The sequence below is a fragment of the Pyrgilauda ruficollis genome, unplaced genomic scaffold, assembly GCF_017590135.1.
Source record: "Pyrgilauda ruficollis isolate IOZ18807 unplaced genomic scaffold, ASM1759013v1 scaffold28, whole genome shotgun sequence".
Classification (NCBI taxonomy): Eukaryota; Metazoa; Chordata; class Aves; order Passeriformes; family Passeridae; genus Pyrgilauda; species Pyrgilauda ruficollis.
This window is the reverse complement of record NW_024524155.1, coordinates 519,998-545,163: the sequence shown is the minus strand read 5'-3', so window position 1 is coordinate 545,163 and position 25,166 is coordinate 519,998. Positions and strand designations below refer to the sequence as shown.

The 25,166-nt window shown below is 38.3% G+C and overlaps 1 protein-coding gene across 1 annotated transcript; it reads right to left on the bottom strand.

The window, feature by feature from the left end:
- Positions 1 to 1,631: 1,631 nt before the first annotated feature.
- On the bottom strand, positions 1,632 to 23,077 carry BRMS1L (BRMS1 like transcriptional repressor). The gene is made up of 10 exons (XM_041472066.1): positions 22,865 to 23,077; positions 18,180 to 18,270; positions 14,740 to 14,867; positions 12,037 to 12,116; positions 8,882 to 8,978; positions 8,410 to 8,493; positions 7,004 to 7,068; positions 5,644 to 5,683; positions 4,819 to 4,945; positions 1,632 to 3,173 (listed from the first exon to the last, which is right to left on the bottom strand). Exons 1-10 carry the CDS (start codon positions 22,998 to 23,000, stop codon positions 3,050 to 3,052), a joined length of 972 nt encoding a protein of 323 aa, XP_041328000.1. The 5' UTR covers positions 23,001 to 23,077; the 3' UTR covers positions 1,632 to 3,049.
- Between the last annotated feature and the right edge of the window lie 2,089 nt (positions 23,078 to 25,166).

Genomic DNA, 25,166 nt, shown 5'->3' with positions numbered 1-25,166 from the left:
TAAAAGAAGTGGGGGGGAGGCTGTTCTTTCCCACAGTCATAATTGAAGAATTTCTCCAGGAGATGGGAAGCTGTATTAGCATGTCTCTCTTTTGATAAAAATCTAAGCCTATTTTTTTTACTACTTAAAAATAAAAAAAAAAATATTTTAAAAATTTAAAAAAATTTAAAAAAAACCAGAACAAAACCAGACAAAACCTCACACAACAAACTGAACCTATTGTTAGAAGACAGCACAGGTTTTAAAATGAGTACTGAAAATTTCAGTACTTAATCATCCCTTACCACTTGATGGGGGTGGTGAGCTACTTACACAGGCCTTGGCTTACAAATACAGAGTAAGATGTTCACGGACCATAAATAGCCCATTTTTATAGTTTAAAAACAAACACACTACAATAAAGTGCCAAAATTCAAATGCATTTGGAAAGTTTAAGACCTGCTTATTATGAAACACCTAACCTAAATTCAACATGATACTTACACAGTAAGTATTGTCAGGTTAAATCAATTGCATTCCAACTAAATATATCAGATTGTAGGAAAGATGAGCAGATCAATTTGCTCTATGTGTTTGGCAGAAACCAAACTGCATCTCCTCTGAAACATAACCATTGACAAAGAAGCCTTTTCTATACATGTACAGAAAGTTATTTTTGTCATTCACTGCCTCTTGTTCTTCACTTACTTACCTTTTCACATATTACAGAATTCCTTTCAGCACTTCACAGATCTAAATCCAATTTTTAGGTTAAAACAATGCTATCAAAGCTTGAAAAAATTTAATGCAGTGGTGTAAAAGATGAAACAGATGGACAAGAGGTTAACTATTTCTCTACTTCCAAGGACTAAAATCTGTGGAAGACCCCTCTTACATTTTACGTTGGATCAAGCAAAACATTAACTGCTCAAATATTAAAAAGATACAAAGCATGTACCAAATATGATTCACCTAAGAATGAAATAATTTACCAGTTATAAACAAAAACCAACCTTGCAGCTCTCCCATCACATACGCAGAAATGGTGACAAGTCAAAAAGGAAAGCCACAGCTCAGTTTCCTGTACTCCTAGTAATGGAATGAGTAGGTCCCAGTTGTCTGATCAATTCACACTGCTATGATTATTACCTCTCATGTTGATATGAATGACCTTTATTCTGAATTAAGAAACCACACTCACAAAGTGTCAGTCCAAACTTCAAGGCTCTATGAAGGAAAGTGTTGCTTTGTAGAAGAGAAAAAACTGTAGGAATAATCAACTGCAGCTAGAGAGATGCAAAATACAGAAGCGGCAGAAGGAAAGGGGTGAATCACAAAACCAGTTTAGAGTACCAAACGTGGCCTAAATACAAATTATTTCAAGCATGTCAACAGTAATGAGATTCTTAATTGTGCTTATGTTTGATTTGTGTCACAGAATAAAGCTTCCATAAAATATTTTCTATAAGTTTGTAAAAACAAACAAAATGTATACATACAAACTCTCAGAAATCAAAAGAAAAAGGTGCAAGTCAAAAGTTTTTTTAAAAAGCTTTAGGCCTTCTGATTATTTAAAAATATTTCCCTTTGCCATTTGGTAGATCAACAATTCCAACAAGACTAGAAAATCAAAGAGCAAAACAGAAAAGATGTCCACTACCACAGATCATTTATTTATATACTAAGATAAAAAATGCAAATATTTAATTACAAAAAGTTTATCAAACAACTGTGTACATACTGTTCATATTGTTAAAAGCCAACATGTCAATTGATACTTTATGTACATTTGATTTATAATCTCATACAATTGTAGAAAAGCATCACTTAGCAGAAACTGATTTGGCATTTGGAAAGTACTTACCACCCTGCACTAGAAGAGACGATTAATTTATATGTTACAATAAAAATATTTGTTTGCTGTGATCATTTAAAGCAAATGGATGCTTTATTTTCTCCAAGAAGAATCATCATAAGTGGAGAGTAAAGTGCACATAACCAACGCATTAACAATTCTTCAACAATCCCATCTATCATTCTAGTTGCTCGAAGCACATCACAGTAACACCAAGGATTTAGGACTTTTCTCTGTGGCTAAAAGAGCAAGACTTCAAAAGACACTCAGCTTCCTAAGCTGCATGAAATACTTCTGGTGTACAGTAAGATGAAATGGGGTACAGAAATTTTGAAAATAGTGTTTGGTGAAAAACTCAGTGTAAATTCTCCCAGATATATGACTTCTGGGGAAATATTTTCCTTTCCTAACAAAAATTCATCATATTTCATACAACTGTGGACCAAACATGCAGGCCATGCAACAGCATTTATGTAACCATCCCCCCAGTTGTTCTTTGTGGGCTACATGTAACACAGGCTGGAGCAACACTGTCCACCTTATGCATAAATTTTGCTGGCAATCAAGAAAAAACATCACCAATGATTTGTCTGCTATAGAATAGGGTCCTACACTAGAAAAGTGCTCTTCAAAAACATAGTTCAAAATATTGGCTTTGTCTCATTACAAGCAACATAGTAAATCTTACAAAATATAACACAGTCGGTACTAGCAGAGCTGTTGAGGACAATAATTTAAATAAATCAGTACACTTTGGATAACAGGATGCTTATGCATTTTACAATCTATTCAAAAGCAACAGCTGAGCAGGCTAAATTTACATCCACAAGAGAAGCATGACACAGTCACTGAAAATAAAGTGAGTTGCTGGTAATTATGGTTATCATTTTTTTCACACCAACTGGTCACCAATGGAAAAATAATTTTTTAAAAAATTACAAATATGTTAACTTTTGAAGTGTTATACTTGAAGAGCATACTTCACATCTTAGGCACAGGACCCAATTTAGAGGCAAAATGTCTGTTAACAGGATTTACCCTCCTCAGGTTTCTGAAGGCCGTCCATATGGAGCTTACATACAGCACGACCAACACACATTAGATACTGCTGTAAATATACAAGGAATACAAAACACTATTAAATACAATTTTCACCCCATGGCACATCACGCATGGCAATACCACTTGTTTCACTTGTTGTCCGCTGAGCAACGGTCAGTTGTGGTTATGCTTTATTGAATATTTTCCTTTCTGTAGCTGAGAAATATACAGCTTAGACTTGCTTCCATCCGGTCTTTTAAACCACACTTCATCATGGTTAATTGTTGTAATTATGGCACTACAGAAAATGAGGGAAGAAGGGTCAGGGGAAGAAAAACAAGAAGAATTTAGAAAGTTTATAAGCTAAAAATAACCTCAAAACTGCAGCTGTATTTCCACACAGTAAATGAAAATATGCATTAGTTGTAAATGCTAGGCCCAAAAGATATTAGCACCACTCTAAGGATAGTTTTAATATAATTCCTTGGCAACTGCCTGTGTCTTTAGTGAAGGCAGCTAGTGTTTCAGTCATCTATTTCATTCTCTTACAAGAAAACCCTAACAGGTATTTCAATTGTTTAAAAGAACAACAGTCACACAGGAAAAACACAATAAACTACCCATAGGAAAAAAAAAAAACAAGAAAAGCCTTGAAATGACATTGAATATGAAATACTTGAAAAAAGTTGAACAACCTGAAGTCATGATTTAAAGCACAAAATATATTAAACTCTTACTCATTATGCCAAGATCACAAGAAATGAACTGAAAACTGACTTATTGATTCACTGTTAAATGAGCCCTGCTTTTATGGTCCTTGTGGTATCCTTTAACACAAATAGTGAACAAAACTCCCTCCTCATCCCCACAGAAAAAATACCATTTCAAGTACATTGGTGGGGAAAACAGAAAGCACAAAACCAAAGAGCAAAACAATTAATAGACCAAAGATCTACTGCATACTGAGTATGACAACTCCCTCTAGTCTTAGAAGCTGTGGGGGTCTTGAAAGCCCAGGAAAGCTCCACTGCATGACTGCCCTGTTAAGCATCAGCTTTTAGCTTTTGTCAAACACTGGATACCAAGATCTTTACTTGGCCCAGTACAACTGCTGAGTTCTGCTAAATTAATCCAGAGGGTTTTTTAATTTCAGACACAATCTATATTTACTAAAATACCTTGCTGTTTCAGCCCTGAAGAAATACCAAAATCACCAACATTTGTTCCTCTTCACCATACATAAGGAACAAAAGAAACAGCCAGTTCTACAGTAAACTACTGACATATGAAATTAAAGTCAATTTTCCTGAGTACATGTGCACATTTAATCAACACCAGGCTTAGACTTATTTACCCCATTAGGTAAAAGGTAAGATAAAAATTTAATTTTAAATACACTCAGACTTTTAGAATTTCCAAATATTATCCATACAGAGGAAACACATTTATAGATCTTAAACATTCAACCAAATTTGCACTCTAATATTTAGACTGTTCCAAGGTAGAAACTTTCTTAAGAGAAGAAAATACCATTAAAAAGTTCCTCTCTTCTTTCAGAGCACTAATCAATGGAAAACAAGGCTTATCTTCAACAGCATAAAGTGTTTTTCCATAATTAAGTATTTTTGGGTGGGCCAACCGATCAAATTCTCAAAGCAACAAACTCCCAAGATACTAGAAAAAAAACTACTCCAAGGCTATCAGAAACTAGTGACAGCTAAAATTGTTAAGAGAGATGCTAATTTGACAACCCTTCAGTGAATTACATCCTTTACTAGCCTCTTTCACAAGTCAGCACTCATTTTAATACCCATCTTCCAAGGTGAACTAGTAAACGTCACTGAGGTGGCAGTATTTCCACGTAGGCCTTACCCTTCCATGCCATCATCCTAGTTATTGCTTAACATGAATGTACAGAGCTGCATAAGCTAAGCAATCTTTACCTTGTAGGACATTCATCTTTCTTATCAATGCATATCGTCTGCCCTCGTCCATACCATTCGCCGTCATAATAGAGTCTTCCTTCTTCAGATCTAGCACTATGTAGATGCTTTTCTAATTTGACAGGTGCTAAATTAAGTAATAAAAGTCATTTAATATTAACTTTACAAAAATCAGTAAAATACATTTTCATCAAGTTATTTACACAGAATACACATTTTTTTTCCAACAGTAGTCTGTCTCTTAATAATTGCATTGGAAAATTGGAAGCAATATACCTTTTTATTTCCAGTCAGATAATTAAAAGTTATGTTTTCATTTTCAAATAGAAGCTATAACCTGCATGCCTACTGTCCCTTCTCCTCCTCACCTCCAAATATGTCATTTTACTTAGCATGAACATGCTTCTCACTTCAGTGCCAAATATGAATACCACTCCTTTCCCACAGCTCTGCTTTTTCAAGGTTGTAGCTTGCAGTCAATGTGAGCAAACTGAAATGCACCCGAAAGGTCCAGATGCTCTCAGCTTTCTGCTTCACCTTGTGCAAACACTGGCATAGCTTGCTAACATGAATTGCTGTAAACCACTGTCAGAAGTCTGAATTTTTTTATATTTTTCTAGAATTTGTGTCAACAGAAGCAACAGCAATGTAGCTGCAGGTATCAGCACCTGAGAGAGGAGAAAGACAAAAGCCACATCTTCCAGCTACTTCACCCCATCCTCCACCACTATACCAGTACTATAACAAATACAATCTGCATGGATGCACTTTGCATCACTGTACACAGCAAGTTCTGCCTTGTGAAACTAGGCCATGTTTACTTACGTTCTGGCTTTACCCTGTGCGGTCCCAGCGTAGCCATTGCCTTAAAACACAAAAGAAAATTAGTCAGCAGGCAGAGTCATTTTGCCTTAACTGCCAGCTTTAGTTGTGCAGTAACAGGCAGTTGTACTTGCTTTTATATGGAAGTATATACTTGCATTTACACACAAAAAATACAATGAGAATTCTAAAATAAAAATGTGTTCAATGGTGACTCAATAGCTAAATAAAAAAGCATCTTGAAGGTGAAAAAAAATCACCTTCTTTATTAAGTTTTGATTTCAATAACTCGAGTTTTTCTAAGTGAAATCCTCAAAATTGCCCTTATATCATTCTGTCAAGAAAACACAAAATTACATTAACTCATTCTGAAAAAAAAATGCTATATGAACAACCTAATCTTTTAACTTATATGTTATAAGCTCACAAATATTACTTCATGTAAACTCCAGACCAATCATAACCTTGGGGAAAAAAAGGATCACTGAAGAGCTTTTGGAGGTTCATTTGTTTGATTTTGGGGATTTTTAAAATTATTTCCAGAAAAGCCAAAACCCTAGTAGATCCTGGGTTTGTTGCTATTGTTTACAATTATGTAAAACTACAGAAAAAGAACTCTAAGGAAAGATATTTTGTGTCTGTTCCTTTGAGAAAAGAAAGAGAAAAGTCAGACAAGTTGTCATATAAAGGTCATATTTTACTTCTTGTTCAGGAAAGAGGTACAGGGATAAAAACAAGATAGAAACTGACTCAGAGCCAACTCCCCACCAAGTTTCTGAATTTACCTAAATGGATTGCTATCCCATAAGCTGGGAGGCACTAGGATACGAGGGGAAGCTTTCTGACTGCAGGTGCAAGGCAAGGATAGCATTTCATTACAGCAAGATCCTTCAACAGCCCTACCATCTAAAAAAGGCATTATGAAATTAAAAGCTGGATTTATTTTTTCAAATATATCAATTGACAAACAAATTTCTTTTCCTCTAAACCACGATTCTCTTGTAGTCTGAGAAAAGCACAGCTCCCCATTTTTGTGTAAATAAGTGTAAGTAAAAAAAAGTTTAAAAAGTAAAAAAAAAGTATAAGTAAAGCACATTTTTTCATGGAAAATTATGGACTCCCCATTTCAGAGATATCCTCTTGCACCCCTTTAATGGATTCCTCTGTATTATTTGGGTAGAATCACAGAAGAAATAGCAATTACACGCTTGAAGTGAAAGGATTAACTCACTACTGAAGAAATAAAAAGCTATTTAGTGTTTTGATCACGTAAGAAATCCAGTTACATATTTTTAAGTAGCAGAAGGACTAGACATGAGCCCAACTAAATCCACAGGCATTGGCATTCATCCTTTCTTCTTACCTTCCTTATTGTTGTCCAGTCTTCAAGTATATCAAGGTCTTGTAACATATAAACTATATAAGGGCGTGGAAACGTTAGGGAAAACTCTTTCAAACAGAAATAATAAAAACACTCTAATGTTTGTAGAAAGATATTAATAGCTCTGTTCTGCTGATCTTCCCCAAAAAGTATACCAATACAAAGTAAAAGATCAGTGCAAACACATCCATCTTTGAATTATGCAACCTGGAAATACACTTTAAGAATTATTAAAAGAGGTAATAATAGTATATAGATACTCAGGCTACTGGAGTTCAACATAAGGATAGGATAAATAGCTGAGATATACAACCATTCTTCCTATCAGTTCAAAAATTATTCTATTTGCAATAATTCAAATTACAGTTAAAATTCATTGCCATTTCAATGTACCACTGCAGAATAGCACCTATACTAGTATCAGCTCAAATAAAATAATTATTTTTACAGTATTCTGCAACACGTATCTTCAAGAGAAAAGTATGGTCAGCACCACATATCTGAATATTAAATATCTAAAAACAGGAGGTAGAAAGGTAAAGCCCCCTTCCTTAAACTATCAACTGCAAAGTAAAAAATGTGTATTGGAACAATACATGAACTTCAGAACAAAATTCCATATAGTACAGCTATTGCATTACAATAGTCTTCATGTTTTATTTTGTTTCTACTCATTTTATCTCTGAAAAATAAGCTTAGCAAAAGGTGCTATGGATGTTTAAAAAAAGAATCTTCTAAAATGGAGAGCAGGCTTAAACTTAAAATTCCATTTGAAAATTTAAAAATCTTTAACCACTTTCAAATTTGTTTTTCTCTAAATAGCAAAAAATTAAAAATGAAAAGGTGGGTAAGATTTCTAGTATTTGCTTTGCACTTATCTGACAGGTTCACAACTATTTCTAAACTACAATCAAAAAGAATTTGTTTACTTTAAAACTGAAAGGATTTTTAGCTTTACAAACAGACTGAAATTGCTGAGATTTTATACTAATACCATATTAGTATTTTTGGTTTGGAATATACTCTAAAATGGCAAGGTAACTCATAATTCACAGAATCCAGTGCTATTTATATGGTGAACTTGGTGAAGTTCAATTGGCCTAACTTGATTCTGCTTTTGCCTTGTAACTATTTTTCTTTAAGAGTTAGAAAAATCAACTTTTAGAAACATTTTCTATTTAAAACTAGTAACTAGGTAGGAGAATCTTAATTTCAATTTTCATGATGGGAGGATGTGTCAATATGGCTTCTCTAATCTGAATAACGTCTGCCATGAAAAATCAGTTTGGATAATGAATTATCACTTCAACTTGATATTAATGACACGTAATAAAATTAACTATAAAACTGCAAACACTACTAGAAAGAAAATTTCAGTAAAAGGATATCTGATACAACAACAGGTTTCTTCTTATCTGGGCTAAATGGATCCTTCCTTTTCTTCCTGGACTGGAGCTCATCATTCCATAATTCTGAAAAGACATAATAAGAACATGGTATGAATCAGAAACATTTACATGTTTAGCTCTTTTTATAGCAGAAAATATTGTCCAAAACAAAAAATAACATTTTCAGGTGAGATGCTGTTTCTGAACAGAATAAAGGTGTTTATTCAGGATTCAAAGAATTACAAGACTATGTAGATACAGATTAATACTCTCAAAACACACAAGGGATGCTGACAAGTATTAAACCAAAGTTGAAGCTTAAATTCAACCCCCTGCCCAAAGTCTACAGCTGAACAGTATTCTACCAGACAACCTAAAACTCACCAAACATACTATGTGTACAGTCAACTAATCAGTACCCAGCAGAAGATTAAAAACAAGTAATAAAAAAGCAAACTGAATTTCCATCCACCTGAGGTAATGTCAATGCTATGTCTGTCTTCTTCAAGTCTTCTAATCTTCTCTTCTAGTTCACTTTGTACAGTATCATATAAGAGAAGCTTTTCACTCTGCAAAAGCAAGGTTACAGATTTTTACGTTAGTGAGTTCAATAATCTAAATACTGACAATTTAAGGCATCAGTGGATGGAACGTAAGAATAGCTTTTTCGGAAGCCACAAAGCATATGACATCTCCCTCTATCCACTTTCTTAGCATGAGACCCTAACTCCTTAAAGACAGCACACTCGCTTAGCACAAGTGAAAATATAATTACATATTTATCAACTACTGGTACCAGGAGTAATTAAAAGCATGCAGCTATCTTTACAGAATAACTCTTTGCATTTTGACATAAACACAGTATTTTTGTGTATAGAAAAGATTTATTCACAATGGGTAAAGTTGTAACCTCTAAGCCACCTATCATTACAAATCACAAAAGCTAATGTTTTCATGGAAAGCTTTCTATAAAGCTACCTCCTACACTAAATTACACAGTATCTTACAGATCAGTTACTTTTAGCATGAAAACCCACTAAATTCTCTTAAAGAGTAACTTGGAATTAAGCTGAGTTCCAAGCCTTAAGGAAATAACTTTACTGTTCTTTCACAAGCTTGCACATTTCCAAAGCTAGGAGTAGAAAATACAGCCAATTGTTTGATTTTAACATTCACTTTCAATGAGCAATGTCTTCAACAACTCTGGAAAACAGAGAGCTTGGACTCACTGAAAAAACAGCGTAAGCAGCTCAAGTCAATGCATCCAGCTACCTGCTACCATGTCTGTCAGAAGCTGCAGTTCCCTACAGCCAAATGAGATGCCTGCACCTCAACTGCTCTTGCCCACAGCACAGTAACAGAAATTTCCCTTTACCTGTGTTCAAGCTAGTTTGCTAGAGTGAAGCAAATCAGTCAAGGAATGGACAAATAACCCTATTTCACTAAATGACTGTCAGGCTTACCATTCCGTCAAGTTACACAGTATTCAAATTCTGAAGACCTCCTTTCACATATTTTTCAACCCATCATTATAAAAAAACATTTCCCAGGTGGATTTAAAAGGCAGAAGCCTCTTTACATGTATCTGAAGTGACAATTGAGTGTTATCTGTTCTGAGACCACTTTAAAATTAAACAGTGCATGTGTTTAGATTCACATAGCTGGTAACAAATAAGGTGTGAAAAGCTATTACAGGCATCAGAGGTATTCTTGCTGAATACTTATATTCCAGAGCAACAGTAATTCTACAAGCAGCATTTCTGATTTAATAGAGCTTTTCCCCCCAAGAGACTTGTACTGGATGGTGAATTCTGAATGTTTCACATAACAGCAAAACAAGGGACAAAGACCACCTCAAACAGGAATAATACACAGCCAAAGCAAATCATTCAAGCATGGATAAGAGACCTTCCAAGTCTTAAAGGATTCTGTCCAGCCTCAGGACTATTCACAGGAGCAAAGACAGCCAGCAGAGACATCCTTCATAATACCTAATTCTTTGCCAAGAATCATCAAGAAAATGGAAACTTTTCTAAAGTACATATGCATATTCTTGCTTTATTGGTATAGTAGGTATCTAGGAATCTAGGAATTCTGGAATATAGTGAACTACTCAGAAGAAAACACCTTTAAGCAACTGTAGGGGGTTGAGGAGTACTAGGATGAAAACAGGATCTAAACAGCTATGTACAGCATTGGACATACATGCACTTGAGTGTTTGTACTACAGTATCCACTATTTAGATACATGAACAGGAACCTTTATGTTCAGGGAGAGAAATATATTTGTCTTGTAACTGCTTTTGAAATGACAATTCTATCAGTAGCTTTGCAACGCATCTCAAAAAGACTTCTTTGATTTTGTTATTAAAATCTAAGGCGTTTTTGGCTAAAATTATGTCAGATATTTTAGTTACTTTCCTGGTAATCTTTTTATAAAAAAGGTAAAAAAACATGTGGGAATCTATTAATAAGAACTTGATAATGAAAAAATAAGAACATATATATATATGCATGCAAAGTCAAACTAATAAAAAGCTCTTCAGCATCTTCATTAACAACTCAGACACAGGTCTTGAAGAAATACTAAGTTTGCCAACAACACTAAATTGGGAGGGGCTGCTGACTCCCTCAAGGGCAGAGAGGCCCTGCAGAGAGACCTTGACAAATCAGAAGGCTGGGCAATTGCCAACCAAATGAAGTTAAAAAAGAACAAGTGCTGGATTCTGCATCTGGGACAGGGTAATCCTGGATGTACAGACAGACTGGGGAATGAGAGGCTGGAGAGCAGCACCACAGAAAGCGACCTGGGGGCTCTGGCTGACTGAAAGCTGAATCTGAGCAAGCAGTGCCCTGGCAGCCAGGAGGGACAGCTGTGTTCTGGGGTGCATCAGACACAGCATCACCAGCTGGGCAAGGGAGGAGATTCTACTGCTCTGCTCTGCACTGGGGCAGCCTCACCTCAAGTGCTGGGGGCAGTTCTGGGTACCACAATATCAGAAACCTATTAAGCTACTAGAGTGTCCAGAGGAGGGCCAGGAGGATAGTGAAGGCTCTTGGAAGGGAAGACATACGAGGAGCAGCTGAGGTCACTTGGTCTGTTCAGCGTGGAGTAGACTGAAGGGAGACCTCATCTTGGCCTTCAATATGCTCACAAGGGGAAGCAGAAGGGCATGTATCTCTTTACTCTAGTGACTAGGGACAGGATTTGAGGAAAAGGCATGAAGCTGAGCCAGGGGAGATTTAAGTTGAGTATCAGGATAAGGTTCTTCACCCAGAGGGTGGTTGAGCACTAGAACAGGCTCCCCAGAAAAGTGAACCCAGCTTGTCTGAGTTCAAGAAGTGTTTGGACAACACTCCCAGGCACACAGTTTGATTCTTCAGTGTCCTGCACAGGGCCAGGAATTGGACTACGTGATCTTGATGGATCTCTTCTAAATCAGCACATTCTATGATTCTTATTTTCAGATGCTTTGAAAAACCTCTTGCATGGGCTTAAATATTACACAGCAGTTGCATTCAAATAGCAAATAACAGCAATAATACAAACATGCACTGAACCTGAAAAGCATGACAGACAGTAAAGTTAGATGAGATTAGCTATCAATGTGAAACAGCTGGCACAACCTCACAGTGCTGTCGAGAGGCTTGAATTTCACATTCATATTTGTTCTTCACAGATTCCAGACACAGCTCTCTATAGATACCTGTAATCAGACATATTACAGCAATATTACTTTCTTTAGCAAATATCTGACTTCAGAATTCTATTTTAAGACTGCCTGCAAGTCCCAACACATGCACACAGTAGAAAATACAGATACATTACATTAGGCACTTAGAGTGGCTGGCTGCTTAAAAGAATAAAAATAAGAACAAGTAAATCCTTAATTCTGAAGATATGAGAAAAACTAAATGCTAAGTCAATAAATTATACGCGTGGTCAGACTAACTTTAGAAAATATGTCTATTTCATATATGATCAAACTATCCTGAATATTATCAGTTTTCAAACTTAAGTACCGAATGGCCTCTTCTATTTTCTAATTAGAGTTTAAAATAAGGTTTTGAGATTTTAAACAGTTAGAAAACTGATTGAAAGGAAAAGATTTTACAAATTAATATTTGAAATAAGACTTACTTTATAATGCATGACCTTATTAAATTACAATTAACAAGACTGTTCCATTCTTAAAAACAGTCACCTTGTGATTAAGGGTACCACTTCTAAGCATTAGGAGCATTTTTAGACATTTCTGGAAACGTGTCCACTAAGCAGCTGAAACAAACCTGAGAGGTACCTGAAATGTAGTATCTGGCAAGCACCTATAGAACTTCATTCAATATATTCAACAGAAAACACTTATATTCCTTCAGATCAGAAACTTGAGGAGTTGAGTTTACACACAGTGGTGGTGTCCTGCAACCAAAGAACTTCCAAAACCAACTTCCCTTATAGTTCAACTTACTATAAATGAATACTACTAGGGGAACAGAACTAGCAGCAATCCCTCTGAAAAACAAACCACTAAGTATTGCGTCAATCACCTTTCCACAGTTAAGCTATTCTAGAATTCAAAATGTTCTTTTCTTACATTGCTATCTTATGCTGGCTTTTATTTTCTTAATATTTACAGCTGACTGGCATATTTAGGTCACTGTTTATTTGCCTAAAATTGAAAAGTACAGGTATAACCGTTCTGGAAGAAACAGTTGATTTTTTTACTTGCTGTAATAGTCAAGATCCACATTTTGTGTGAATAGTGCCTTAGAGAGCCAAGGAACACAGTTTCTTTTTGAACAGAGATGCAATTATATCCAAAGTTTAGCTAAATATAGTTTAGTTTAGGGGTTTTGTCACCACTTCCTCCCCTTTCTTAGGCAACCATAGGTCCTTATGGGCTACTTGCTGGAACTCAAGTCCTGCTATTACCCACTTCTGTCAAGGCTCTCAAAGAGTAGGAGCAAATAAGCCAGTTCTGCAGTCTCTTGCTTTCTCTGGAATAATTTTATCAAGGTCATTCAGTTGAGGATAAATGGAAAAAAACCCTCCTATTTTGTATTCTCAGCTACAAGGAAACTGTTGTTTTTAAGCCGGGCTTTTTTTACATGGAAACATGGCTCTTCCATGGTGCTGAAGACCAATCAGGAGAATGTGTAATATGCTGCATATCCCATACTCTACATGAAAGCACTGATGGACAGCCACATTTAAAACTGAAAATTAAAAGCCTGGATTAAGGTTGCTTTTATATCAAACCTTTTGCAAGTTTAACTGAGACCCTCCTGCAAAGCCTAAGTGGGCTGCTTAGGACTAGCCATATAAATTTGGGCTAAGGACTTAAAACCCAGTAATGTTGGGTCAGCAGCTGAGAAAAAGCATTATGGATAAGACCTGGAGGGAAAGAAATGCAACAGATCAAAAGATTTCAAATTCTCAAAGTCAGAAGTACCAATGAAGACATACTGGGTAGTACTGAAACAGCACTAGTATTATGAAAAGTATAAGGTGGCCTGCCATTTTTCACTTAGCCTGCAACATGTTTCTGCTCAATTTCTTAGAAAAGACACTGCTTCTCTGCCTACAGAGATCACCGGTGTCTGTCTTTTGGCTCTCTGACAACCTGTGTTAGGTAACCCTTAGACAGCTGAATCCTCCTAACAGAATCAAGCTGTAACATGAAACAAATTTCAATAGAGAAGTACAGAACTTTGTCTTCCTAAATATTATCATTCCTATGAATATATGGTTGTATATAAGAAGATAAATGTTCTTGCCTTCTTCTATGAGCACAAAAACCTGTAAAAACCTTAGTTTTAATAACTAAAATTCAGCTTAGAGAAAAGTACTAAGGACAAGAGGTTCTTCCTCTTTCCTTAGACAGAACAGAAGGATAGGAACAGAGGAGAAGAGACAGACTAGAAGAGCAGGAAAAAATGTCATCATATTAGATAGCAAACATTTAATGACATAGCACCTATATATCTCTTCAAGAGTGACCATTATGTAGACTTGATCCCAAACCTTCTGACAAAAAAAAAAATTAGCTTTTACTCAGTAATTTTGTTCTTACTACACAAAGACAGGCAGCTATTAAGTAAAACATTAAAGAAGCCATATTTTTAGTGGATGTTATTAGGCAACTTATGTATGGAAGTTAGCAACATATTCATTCTGATTTAAAAACTACTTTATATTTAAAATTATGCTACAATATTTCTAACTTTAAAACACACTCCTTCAACAATTCTAAAGAAAACAGAATATTAACCTTAAAATGAATAACAAGTTTATACTTTGAAACGGCAATACCCATTTTATATGCCTACCTGCCACCTTGGTTCGGATTTGCATATTTTCTTGTAAAGCTGCCAATGGTTCTAAATATTCAGGTGCTTTTCCAGCTATGACCTCTTGTAGCTTTGCATCCACTTGGCTTAATCTTTCTTTGTAAAGTCTTAAAGTAATAGAAATAAAAATATGTATTTCATTTAAAATAAAACAAAAGTCAGAAGAAATATTTTTAAAGTAAGTATTTGTCATCCCTTTGTTAATGCTATGGAACACTGAAACAAAATGAGGATTTGCTAGCATTTGAATTTTTCAATACATATTTTCTTTTTGAACAACAGTATCCATGTCTACCAAGCCTTTCTGAAAAGCAAATGCAAACAATTAGAAGTGCAGAAAGGATAAAATTAAATGTATCTCCATCTCTAAGGAAGAAAAAAAAATTGCACATCTGTTAATAAGAGAACACGAATCAACATGGAAGAGGAGATTAAAAGGTAATACAGTGCATAAGAACAAACTGGGTTATGTCATGACAGAGAAAGATAGACAGTTTGTCAACAGAAATGATCATTCACATTTTATGTCCACATATCTGCTCCCACACTACCATAAAACAAGGAAAAAGAGATGCAGATGCTTAATAAAGCAATACTCAATTCATCTCCTGTGAAAACCTACATGTTGCATACTATTATAAATATAATTTCTGACATATTACATTCCTGCCAAAAGGAAGTGTAATTAAAAGATTTTTATTTTACCTGAAATTCAATCATTCCAAAAAAGCTGATATTTTCAGGATGACAATGAATAAATCTGCTTGCACTTTGAAGAATTTAATGTAGTATCAATTACAAACATTTCAATCTCAATAAAGCTCCACGTACTTGTAACTGTCCATGTCAGAATCATCAATATAACTAACTTCTGTTCTCATTTTTCACCTTGCACACCACAATCAAAAGGTGCAAGATTAAAGTAAGCATGTACAAAGTCTGTAAGTGTTACAAACACATCAGGTGCTACCTGTTTACACAGACATAACAGATGTCCTTGGGACAAGGATGCTGCTTTTCACTTATTTAAAGTGCACAGGTTAATTAATTAGACAAAATAAAGTTCATTTATACTGTTATATCAAGACTTCTGAGAAATAACTGCCTGTTCACCTTGCCACCAGGATTTGTCCTGCAGTCAGCTACCACAGCCTGCAGCTGACCAAACCCCACTTTGCTGGACTTAACCCCTGATGAGCATGCTCTGCACATGGTGGTTAGCACAGAGCTACAGCAGAATTATTTAGCCAGACCATAAGCCTGGGTGCACATTGCACCTGACTGGGTCAGTCACTAACATTTGATTACATAGCACCAAGTACCAGCTACGTAAGAGCAAGCAGTTATGGACTGGGTGCTGTCAGCACTTGGTACCATGCAATAGTTGATGGACTGCAACTATTTATCCAGTACTTTCAAACAATGATTTGTCTAAAATGAATAAATGCTACCGAACCACTGTAAATGCTAGTTATCTCGTAACATACAATTTCAGTTTCCCTGAAATGGATGAGGAGGCAGACCCAATCATTACACCATCTCTGCTGTTAGTTGTGACAAAAATCACATTGTTTAGGCATCTTTTTCTACTTTCCCAATGTCATCATTTCCCTACTCACAGCTGCTTCTCCCTATAATCCCTCTTCCATCATTCTAATGCTCCATTTCTAGTATCCCCACCATCACTGTTCTTCCAGCCCACACAAATACCTCTATCTCTGAACTAACCAACGTGTCTCTGCAATGCCTTCCTCCATATACCACAGCCTTCCACTTCCCAAACACTATTTATAAGCCTTAAGCGCCCAGAAGTACTTGCTTCCTTCCTCCCAGGACCACCACCCTCCTTCATATTCACTTCTTAAAGATCTGTTTTCACAAATCGTTTTCAGTCATCCAAGCTGTTGAACAGATGGTTGACAGTTTTCAAAAGCTGAGTTTTCCAAATGCCAAACCAATCAGCACCAACTGGCTCCAGTACTCATCAGTTGGCTGCATTTCCCAGGTTTTTCCATGCTCAGCCCAAAGAGCAGGACAAATAGTCTTCTCTGGACACTACAGCAAGGAATTTCTTGTTGGGCAATTCTTTCCAGACCCTATTATTTCCAGACCTCACAGTATCCTGTTATGCAAAGCAAGTTATATGTCTCAGTTCTGTAGCAGAAACAACTATCTCACAATATAAATATGCATCTGGACCATAAGAACAACTGACTAAGTTTTCAATTAAAGCATATGGCCCAAGAACAGACCAGGTCTTCTCAAGGTTTCACTTACCAAGTATCTTATTAAGTTAGTTGCCAAAATACCATCAATTTTAAACTTGAACAGATGCATCTAACTTGAAGTTAAAACAAGTTTAACTTCACTGCTGGAGCATGTCCAGAGAAGGACAATGAAGCTGGTGAAGGGTCTGGAGCACAAGTCCTGTGAGCAGCAGCTGAGGGAGCTGTGGTTGTTCAGCCTGGGGAAAAAGAGGCTCACAGAGATCTTACTGCTCTCTACAACTACCTGAAAGAAGTTTGTAGCAAGATGAGGGTCAGTCTGTGCTACCTGGTAACAAGAGGCAGGACTAGAGAAAACGGTTGCACCAGGGGAGACTTAGATTGGATATTAGAAAAAATTTCTTCGCTGAGTGTTCAAGCATTGGCAAAGGAAATGGTGGAATCCTTGAAAGTGCTCAAAAATATGCACAGATGTGCTGCTTAGAGACATGGCTTAGTAGTGGATCTGGCACTGTTAGGTAAATGGCTGGACTTCATTATTTTAGAGGTCTTTCCCAACCTTAATGATTCTATTATACAAATGACAGGCTGTAATACAAATGACAGTCACTTTTGAATAACTGTGGCTATTAAGTTTATCTCTTCTTTTAAGTAGGTTTTTACTAGCTACTTATGTAGGTATTATGGCAGACTGAGAGATAACAGTATTCTCATTTTATTTGTACTGGTACCCGGTTTGCAGTAATCACAAGAAACTTTCACTGGTACCAACTATAAAAACTGTTGCTGTAAAAAAACCCCCAACCTAATTCCTTACTTAGCAAAGACAATGCACTTAGGTCTGTCCCACATATATAAAAGCATGAGAATGATATTGAATGAATAAGCAATTAAACAAAATCTCAAATTTCCCTAAAATCCAAATTCCTTGGTTCTACTAGGAAGTTTGATACAACAGACCCAGACTAGCCTTTCACAGGAACAACATTTCAAAACCATCCTTACAGCAAAACGAAAAATACACGAATACACAGAAGCATTCTACAGCAACTGTCTGCAAGTAATTTCAGAATTCCCACTCCTTACTCTTCTCCAAAAGTAGCATCCACATGAAAGACAAGAAACACCAGCTACACACAATATTTTCATGGAACGGATCCTCAAGCGAGGTACTTGAAACATGACAATACTTACTGATCTTTAAGGTCTGTAAATTGCTTTTCAAGATTGGACATTTCATCTAAACATTCCATCCTTCTTCTTTCACAGTCCTCATCATCCATTTCTAGGAATAATAATAAAAAAAAAAATTAACAATGTATAATAAACCAAATAAACTGGGTATTTTGTTTCTAGTGAATGCAGAAGGGTGCCTGAATTATAGCCATGAACAGTTTCCCTCTTATATTACTATTCTCATAAAGCAGAATATTAGAAATCACTTGGCATATAAGCTAAAAGAAAGAAACCTATATCTAATTCTAGAATAAACTCCATAAACAGCAATTCTTCCTCAAAACAGGAAAGAACAGCACTATAAGATCTCAAAAGGGTAATTTCATAACTGAAATACAAAGAATACATAAGAATGCATGAAACAGAAAAACTAAACAATGTGTATCACACCAAATGAAAGACAACATTAAGCATGAGCTGTTATAAGCCACCACTGAAAATTCAAGTGTATCCTGGGTTAGTACAAACAAAAGCAATGCCTGGAATGCAAGCACAGCTCAGTGTTACATTTGCCATATAAAATTCAAGATTTGTTTTATTCATACTCCTAAAAGAAAAGGTAACATATAATATTGAAACAGGTTTCATCCTGTCCAATTGGAAGTCCTTTGAAGCTGAAATATTAATGTGAAAACATCTGCAGTTCATTTTAATGAGCATTTAAAATCACTCCAATTAAACATTTCTTAACCTGAAAAGTCTAGAACACTGCAGACATTTGACTTTATATGCTTTTATGCAGAAAGAGTAGCTCATGTTAAACTCTTTTCACAGATTTTATTTTAATTTATACTCCTGATTCTTTTTCGTAAATTACGTAGGGAAGATAAAGTGACATAAATACACAATCTTTTGCCAAAACTTTTGACACTGCCATTGAGATTTCCGATGTTACTAAACATCAGTTGTTACCTCCACTGGCCTTTCTTAGGACTAGAAAATTGAGAAACTAAGATACGAAATTCTTGACTCTTTCCCAGCCTTCCCAGGAAAAAAAAAAAAAAAAAAAGCTTTTGTTAAGCCATATTCAAGTCAGATAAGTGAAACTGCTTTATAACAGCAGTATCTGCAGGAATTAGCTCCCTACAGTCACACTACAGCTGTAGCTGTACACTATCAACCGGCAGCAGGCATGCAGAAGGGATGGCCATGCACTCAGGAACTGAACTGGTGCAAACAGGCCAGATGCTCAAGAGAAGGCACTGTCCTAAGGAGCCCTTACTTATGTAAGCAGTTACTCTGGCAAGAGAAATCCTACCTCCTGACAGAGAGGAAAAGTAGGATCCTGAACCCAGCAGGGATCACTCTTTTAGGCTATAAACAACTCTGAGCTTTTTGCTTCTTCGTCACTCACATTTTTCCAACAAACATGTTGTTTAACTGCTTTATGCTGTCTCCTACACCAACTACAGAATGCAGCATTCTTCATTCTTACTGTTTTTCAAAACAGTATGGCAATTTGTAAAGCTGATGAGGTGAAAGGAGTAGCTTCAGGGCCACCAGCTACTTGGAAGGATCCCACTAAATCAGATTGTCTACTCAGATCTCCCAGCACTTAATTTCTTCCTGAAATCACCACAAGCTGTCAAGACTAAAAAACTGTACTAACCTTCTCTGCCTGGACATGAAAACCAGCAGTCAGCACAGCAATACCAATCAGTATTACAATGGCAACTGAGTCCCAATTAAAGACCTAGTGCAGTCTGTCATACTACTGTTTGTACAGTCAAAAAGGAAGTCTTAAAACACTATATAACCTGAATTACTTGAAGGCAGAGCAAGAAAATTTGAAGACAGAACTCAAAAAAAATACAATGAATGGGGAGGGTGGGGGAAGAACATATCAGGCTGATAAGAGATACTATTTATATAAAAACATTGTTCTCAAAAGTAAAGCAAAACCATAATCCCAGAATAAGGCTGAAAATCATATGAAAAAACAAAGTTTTATGTGACTGTTGGACACAATATCTGAGCCAAAATCGATTTAGCAATTTATAATTTGGCCAGATTTAAGGAATGTGGCAATCATATTACTCAGAGTTGCCTAAAGCATTTCTGTGCTACAAAAATAAAGCTTCTTTAAAATGTGAAGGCACCTCCCAGTGAAACCAAACAGGAACAAGCACTGGGATACCACAGTTTTTCCCCTTTATTCTCAAACATGTTTCAAGTGTGCTCTGCTATGCTTTTGATTCTAAGTATGTTTTAGTAAGGAGTTCACTCATAAACTTCTTAAATTAACATGGATTTTATAGTTTGCGTATGTTTAGGGAGTACAAAGCAAAGAAAATGAGAACTGTGATCATGGCTGAGGATCAGAGCACACCTACAGTTGGATGAGAAAGGGACCTCAGCTTACATTTTAAGCTTGTGTTGCAAGGAAATTGCTACTCATTGGCATCTGAGGGTATAGCTGACTTCCTTGCAGATAAAGAAATAACACATAGCGCTCTCTGATCTCCTCTCAGCTACAAATACTCTCAAGAGTCTTTGACTTTCTGCCTCCAAGTCTTCATTCTGCCTATCATTCACACTAAATGTCAATTCACACGCCAAGTTCAATTGTGTTATCTGTATTCTTCCTCCAATAAGATTCATAAAATGATGAAGATTTTCAGAGTCCTCAAATATATTTAATTCCCCACTTACGGAATTTCTTCTTCATGGCCTTAAACAACATACAGACTACGGAATATGCATTGCTGAAAAAATAAAATGCTGTAAGATCAAATCTTGTGGCTTTCCAATTGAAAATTAACATCACAGGAGGTGGAAGATTGCTCATTCCATATTAAAACAGTTGCTGACAGATCCATCTTATCTCAAAACTTCAGATTTACCATACAGTTTCATACTGAAAAAAGCATTTAGGGCACTTTAAAACACTTTCAAAATCACAGTTGTTTTTTCCTACTATACTCAAGCAGTCTAACACAGTAATCAGGGCAACCTGGTTTAAAGATAAAAAAATCCACACAGTACTTAAAATGTAACAGCACCTAAAATAGCTTTTTTAATAAGCTGTGGCCTACATAAAGTGCTTCAAAAAATGGCCAAATTCTCCTCTGGGACAGTGAGCATAACTTGTGGCTTTTTTAATTCATCCCTAACAAACTATTCTATATCCAAGTCAATAAAACACTTTTACTAAATATACAACATGAAAATGAACAGGATAGAAAGAGTGCCAGCTCTCAAGGATGAGTCATGCTTCCTCTAACAGCACCTTTTGTATTCTCAGGCATCTAGTGGAGACAGAAAAAAAAAAGAAGTCTGAATGTAAGTAAAGCAAATGAACAATTTGACAAAAAAAAAAGTCATTACTAATTTCAACTGAGACTTATTTCTTGGGGTGCTAATAATTTTAAGTCTGTAGGAACAATATGCTTACAAGGAGTATGTTCATCTTGGTCAAGACACTAAGACAAGCATGTAATTTTCTGTAATCATCAGACTTTAAGTACTCCCTTAAAAGCATTTCTCTGTGGAATGCAACAAAAATTATCTTGAGAGCTTCTTGTATTGTTTTAAAGAAACATGAACAGACTACATTCACTTAAAACACACTTACTCCTTCCTAATCCCAGACTCTCAGGCACATGATTCTTGGGTGTCCTGTGCAGAGTCGGGAGTTGGTTTTAATGATCCTTCTGGGTCCCTTCCAACTCAGCATATTCTATGGTTTTAATTTGGTGATATAGGGGTCTCAGCATTAAATCACTTAAGCTGCCAAAACCACAAGTCAAGACTAGGACTGGTCCTGGTCCTCATGGACATCAGGACTTTTCTCAATTCACTAACCCTGTCCAAATTCCTTTCCATCCACTGTCTTGATCTCATCGCTAGTCAAATGAGGCACCACAAACTCCTACTGGTTATCACCTGGAAACATGTTTTAAGATCAAAGACAGAAAGCAGTAATCACAAGGAAACTTAGAACAGATAAGAATAACTTTCTTAACAACACAGTGTAAACTAAGCTTAGAAATAGTGATCCTTTTAAACAAATGTAATTAAAAATCTACAGTCCAGATGGAAACTACGGAAAAAAGAAGGGACCTTCAACTGAGCAGAGGCTGAAGTGATTTGCAAAAGAGGCCAGTGGTATTGACAGGGCTTCCAACATCCCTCCAAAGACAGGTTTTAAAACACCTAGTTGAAATTCATGAGCTTGCATGGAAATACGTACTTATCTGTACGTACACACGTGTTCATGTATGCACACGTACGCATGTATGCCAAGCCCTTAAGTGGAGACCGCAGCGAGGAGTTCCTCTGCGAGGACGCACTCAAGCCCAGCAGGGCACAGCCCACGGCTCTCCCCCGGAGCGGAGCAGCGCGGCCCAGCCGGCCATGGCCGGGTACCAGCCTGCCCCGGAGGCGGCGGCTCGGGGCTCAGCGGGGCTCCCTGCCCATGCGCCCCGCCCCGTTCCTGCGCCCTGGCCGCCGGCCCGAAGAGGAGCAGCCGAGCCGAAACAGAGGCTGGGCCGGGGCGGGGTCACGGGGGGAGGAGAAGGGGGGGGACACCGACAGCCACCAGAGCCGGGGCGGAACCGGTGTGTCCCCGGGACAGCACCGAGCGCTGAGGGAGCCGCCGCGGCGCCTTCTCAGCGGCGCTGCCTTGCGGGCGGCTGTGGTACCTGAGCTGTCCCCCTCCTCGGAGACGGACGAGCTCTCGGTCTCCTCCTCCTCAGAGCTGCTGCCCTCGTTCTCTCCGTAGTCCACCTCCATCTCATCGTGATTATTCTCCTTCTTCTCCCGGGAATGGACCGGCATCGTCCCCGCCGCTGCTGTGGAGCCCCGAGCCCGCCCTTCCCGCCGCCGCTCCGCCGCTGCCACCGGCCGCTCCTCCCCGCCCGGTGCGTGCGCGCCCGCCCATTGGCCGAGTCCCGCCGCCGTCTAGCGTCACCACGCGCGCGGCGTTCTGGGAATTGTGGTCCGGCTCTGAGAGGGCCGGCGGGGCTCTGTGAGGGGCCGGGAGCGTAGCGGGGGCTTATTCGCGCCCCTCTCCTGTCCCGGGACACTCACAGGAGTGCTCGGCGCCGAGAGAGGCTTCATCGCGGCGGGGCAGAGTTTTGTACCTGCCCGCGTCTCCCTCAGGACGCCGAGCGAGGCTGGGCCCTGTGCGGTGGGGGGTTCGGTTGTGGCCGTTCCCTGCCGGAGTGGCGGAGGCACAACGCGGGGCCTCACGTGTGGCCCCAGCACCGTCCTGCCGAGGAGTTTTGCATCCTGGCAAGGCGTCCCTTATGGCCCGGATCTCAGAAGGGAGAGTCCTTGTGGTTATTGAGGGGAAATGTATTACTGTGAAGGTGGTGAGGAACTGGAACAGGTTGCCCAGAGAAGCTGTGGATGTCTCATCCCTGAAGTGTTCCAGGAACTTTTGGAACAAGATGATCTTTAAGGTCCCTTCCAACTCAAACTATTTTATGATTCTATGAATAGTGGCCTCCCCAGCAGAACTTGCTTCATCTCCAGTGTCATATGCTGTCCTGTAACCAGTGTGATATACTTTAAGTCAGACTTAACTGAAAGTGGCAGCTGTCCACTGAGAGTGGATATGAGAAGTGACTAAAGAAATAATACTGCAATCTGTGCAGGTTTGGGATCATCTTTTTGGCTTTGGGTATCAGTACTTGTCTGTTCATTCACCAATTGATGTTAATTGTGGTACATAAGATGTACTTAATAGAAGTTACACTTTCTGGAAAAAGCTGTCCAAGTGTTCCCCTTGCTCTGAGGGACTGATTAGCTTCACCTCAGGACATAAGCACATACAAGAAGTCTGGCAGGGATCCCCAAGAGTGCTGAAATACAGAGCTGTCGTGGCCTGCAGGTCAGTGTGGGTGATATCTTTGGGGCAAAGGTGAGCTCGCTTGTACTGCACAGGCTCACTCTTGAAATCTGGGCCAGCTGCAAGAGCAGTAGAAAAGCACAGTGTGTGTCAGTGATGTGATGTGCCACTTCAAAGAAGTTGTGTGTGCCTGGCAGGAGCAGCTCTTCATATTGAGATCCAAATTTAGTCGCTCTGCACTGTCTGGATGGATGTTACGGAGGCTGTATTGTGAGGCAGTTAATAACTTCTGCATTTCCCTCTGGATCTCCACCTCCATAGCAATAGCTGCCCACCTCAACCACAATAACCATTGCTGTTCATTAGTCACTTCTTTTCTCCCACATCTCTGTATATCCAGTGCAAGTAATTTCCCTGTATCTCCCCCAAGAGTGTATATAGGTGTTCCACCTCTTCTCCAAGAGCACTGAGAGAAAAATTAGACATAACTGACCTCCCACCCTTCAGTGTGCAAACTCCATCCCTTCTCTTCTTGCTGTCTCTGGCTTTGTAGTCACCCAGGGACACAGCACAACTTGACATGCTTTCTCCATATCCATTACGATTTTAATTTTTTTTTTCCTAGACCCATAGAATGGTTTCAGATTGAAAGGACTTTAAAGTTAATCTAAAGTTAAAGTTAGTCTGCCATGGGCAGGGACACCTTCCACTAGCTGCTCAGAGCCCTATCCAAACGGGCCTTGAACATTTCCAGGGATGGGGCATCCACAGCTTCTCTGGCTAACCCACTCCAGTTCCTCATGTCCTTCACAGTAAAGAATGTCTTCCTAACATCGAACACAAACCTATGATTTGTAAAAGAACTGCTGTAGCCCGCGTGGGAATCCTGAGTGCGTTCCTATATCCGCAGCAGTGGGCAGTGCAGTTGCCGAAGCCATCTTTCTCCTGCCCGCACTCCTCGCTGCGCTCCCGGCTCCCAGCACCGCCGGCCCTGCAGCGGGAAGAGGCGGCCGAGCGTGCCCCGGCCGGGCCGGACTCGGCCTAAGGGAGCTGGCCTGGCACAGCGTTTTTAAATGTTTAACGGAGCAACAGCCGCTGAACTTGTACCCAGGTTTTTCCCAGGAAACTTGTGAGTCCCAGAAGCCTGGCCA

Coding starts and splice junctions, on each gene's coding strand:
- BRMS1L (XM_041472066.1), bottom strand. CDS start 23,000: ATGCCGGTCCATTCCCGGGAGAAGAAGGAGAATAATCACGATGAGATG. Junction 7,069..8,409: donor GAAACCTGTTGTTGTATCAG/ATATCCTTTTAC, acceptor TAACGTTTCCAC/GCCCTTATATAGTTTATATG. Junction 3,174..4,818: donor AAAGATGAATGTCCTACAAG/GTAAAGATTGCT, acceptor CATTTTCTGTAG/TGCCATAATTACAACAATTA.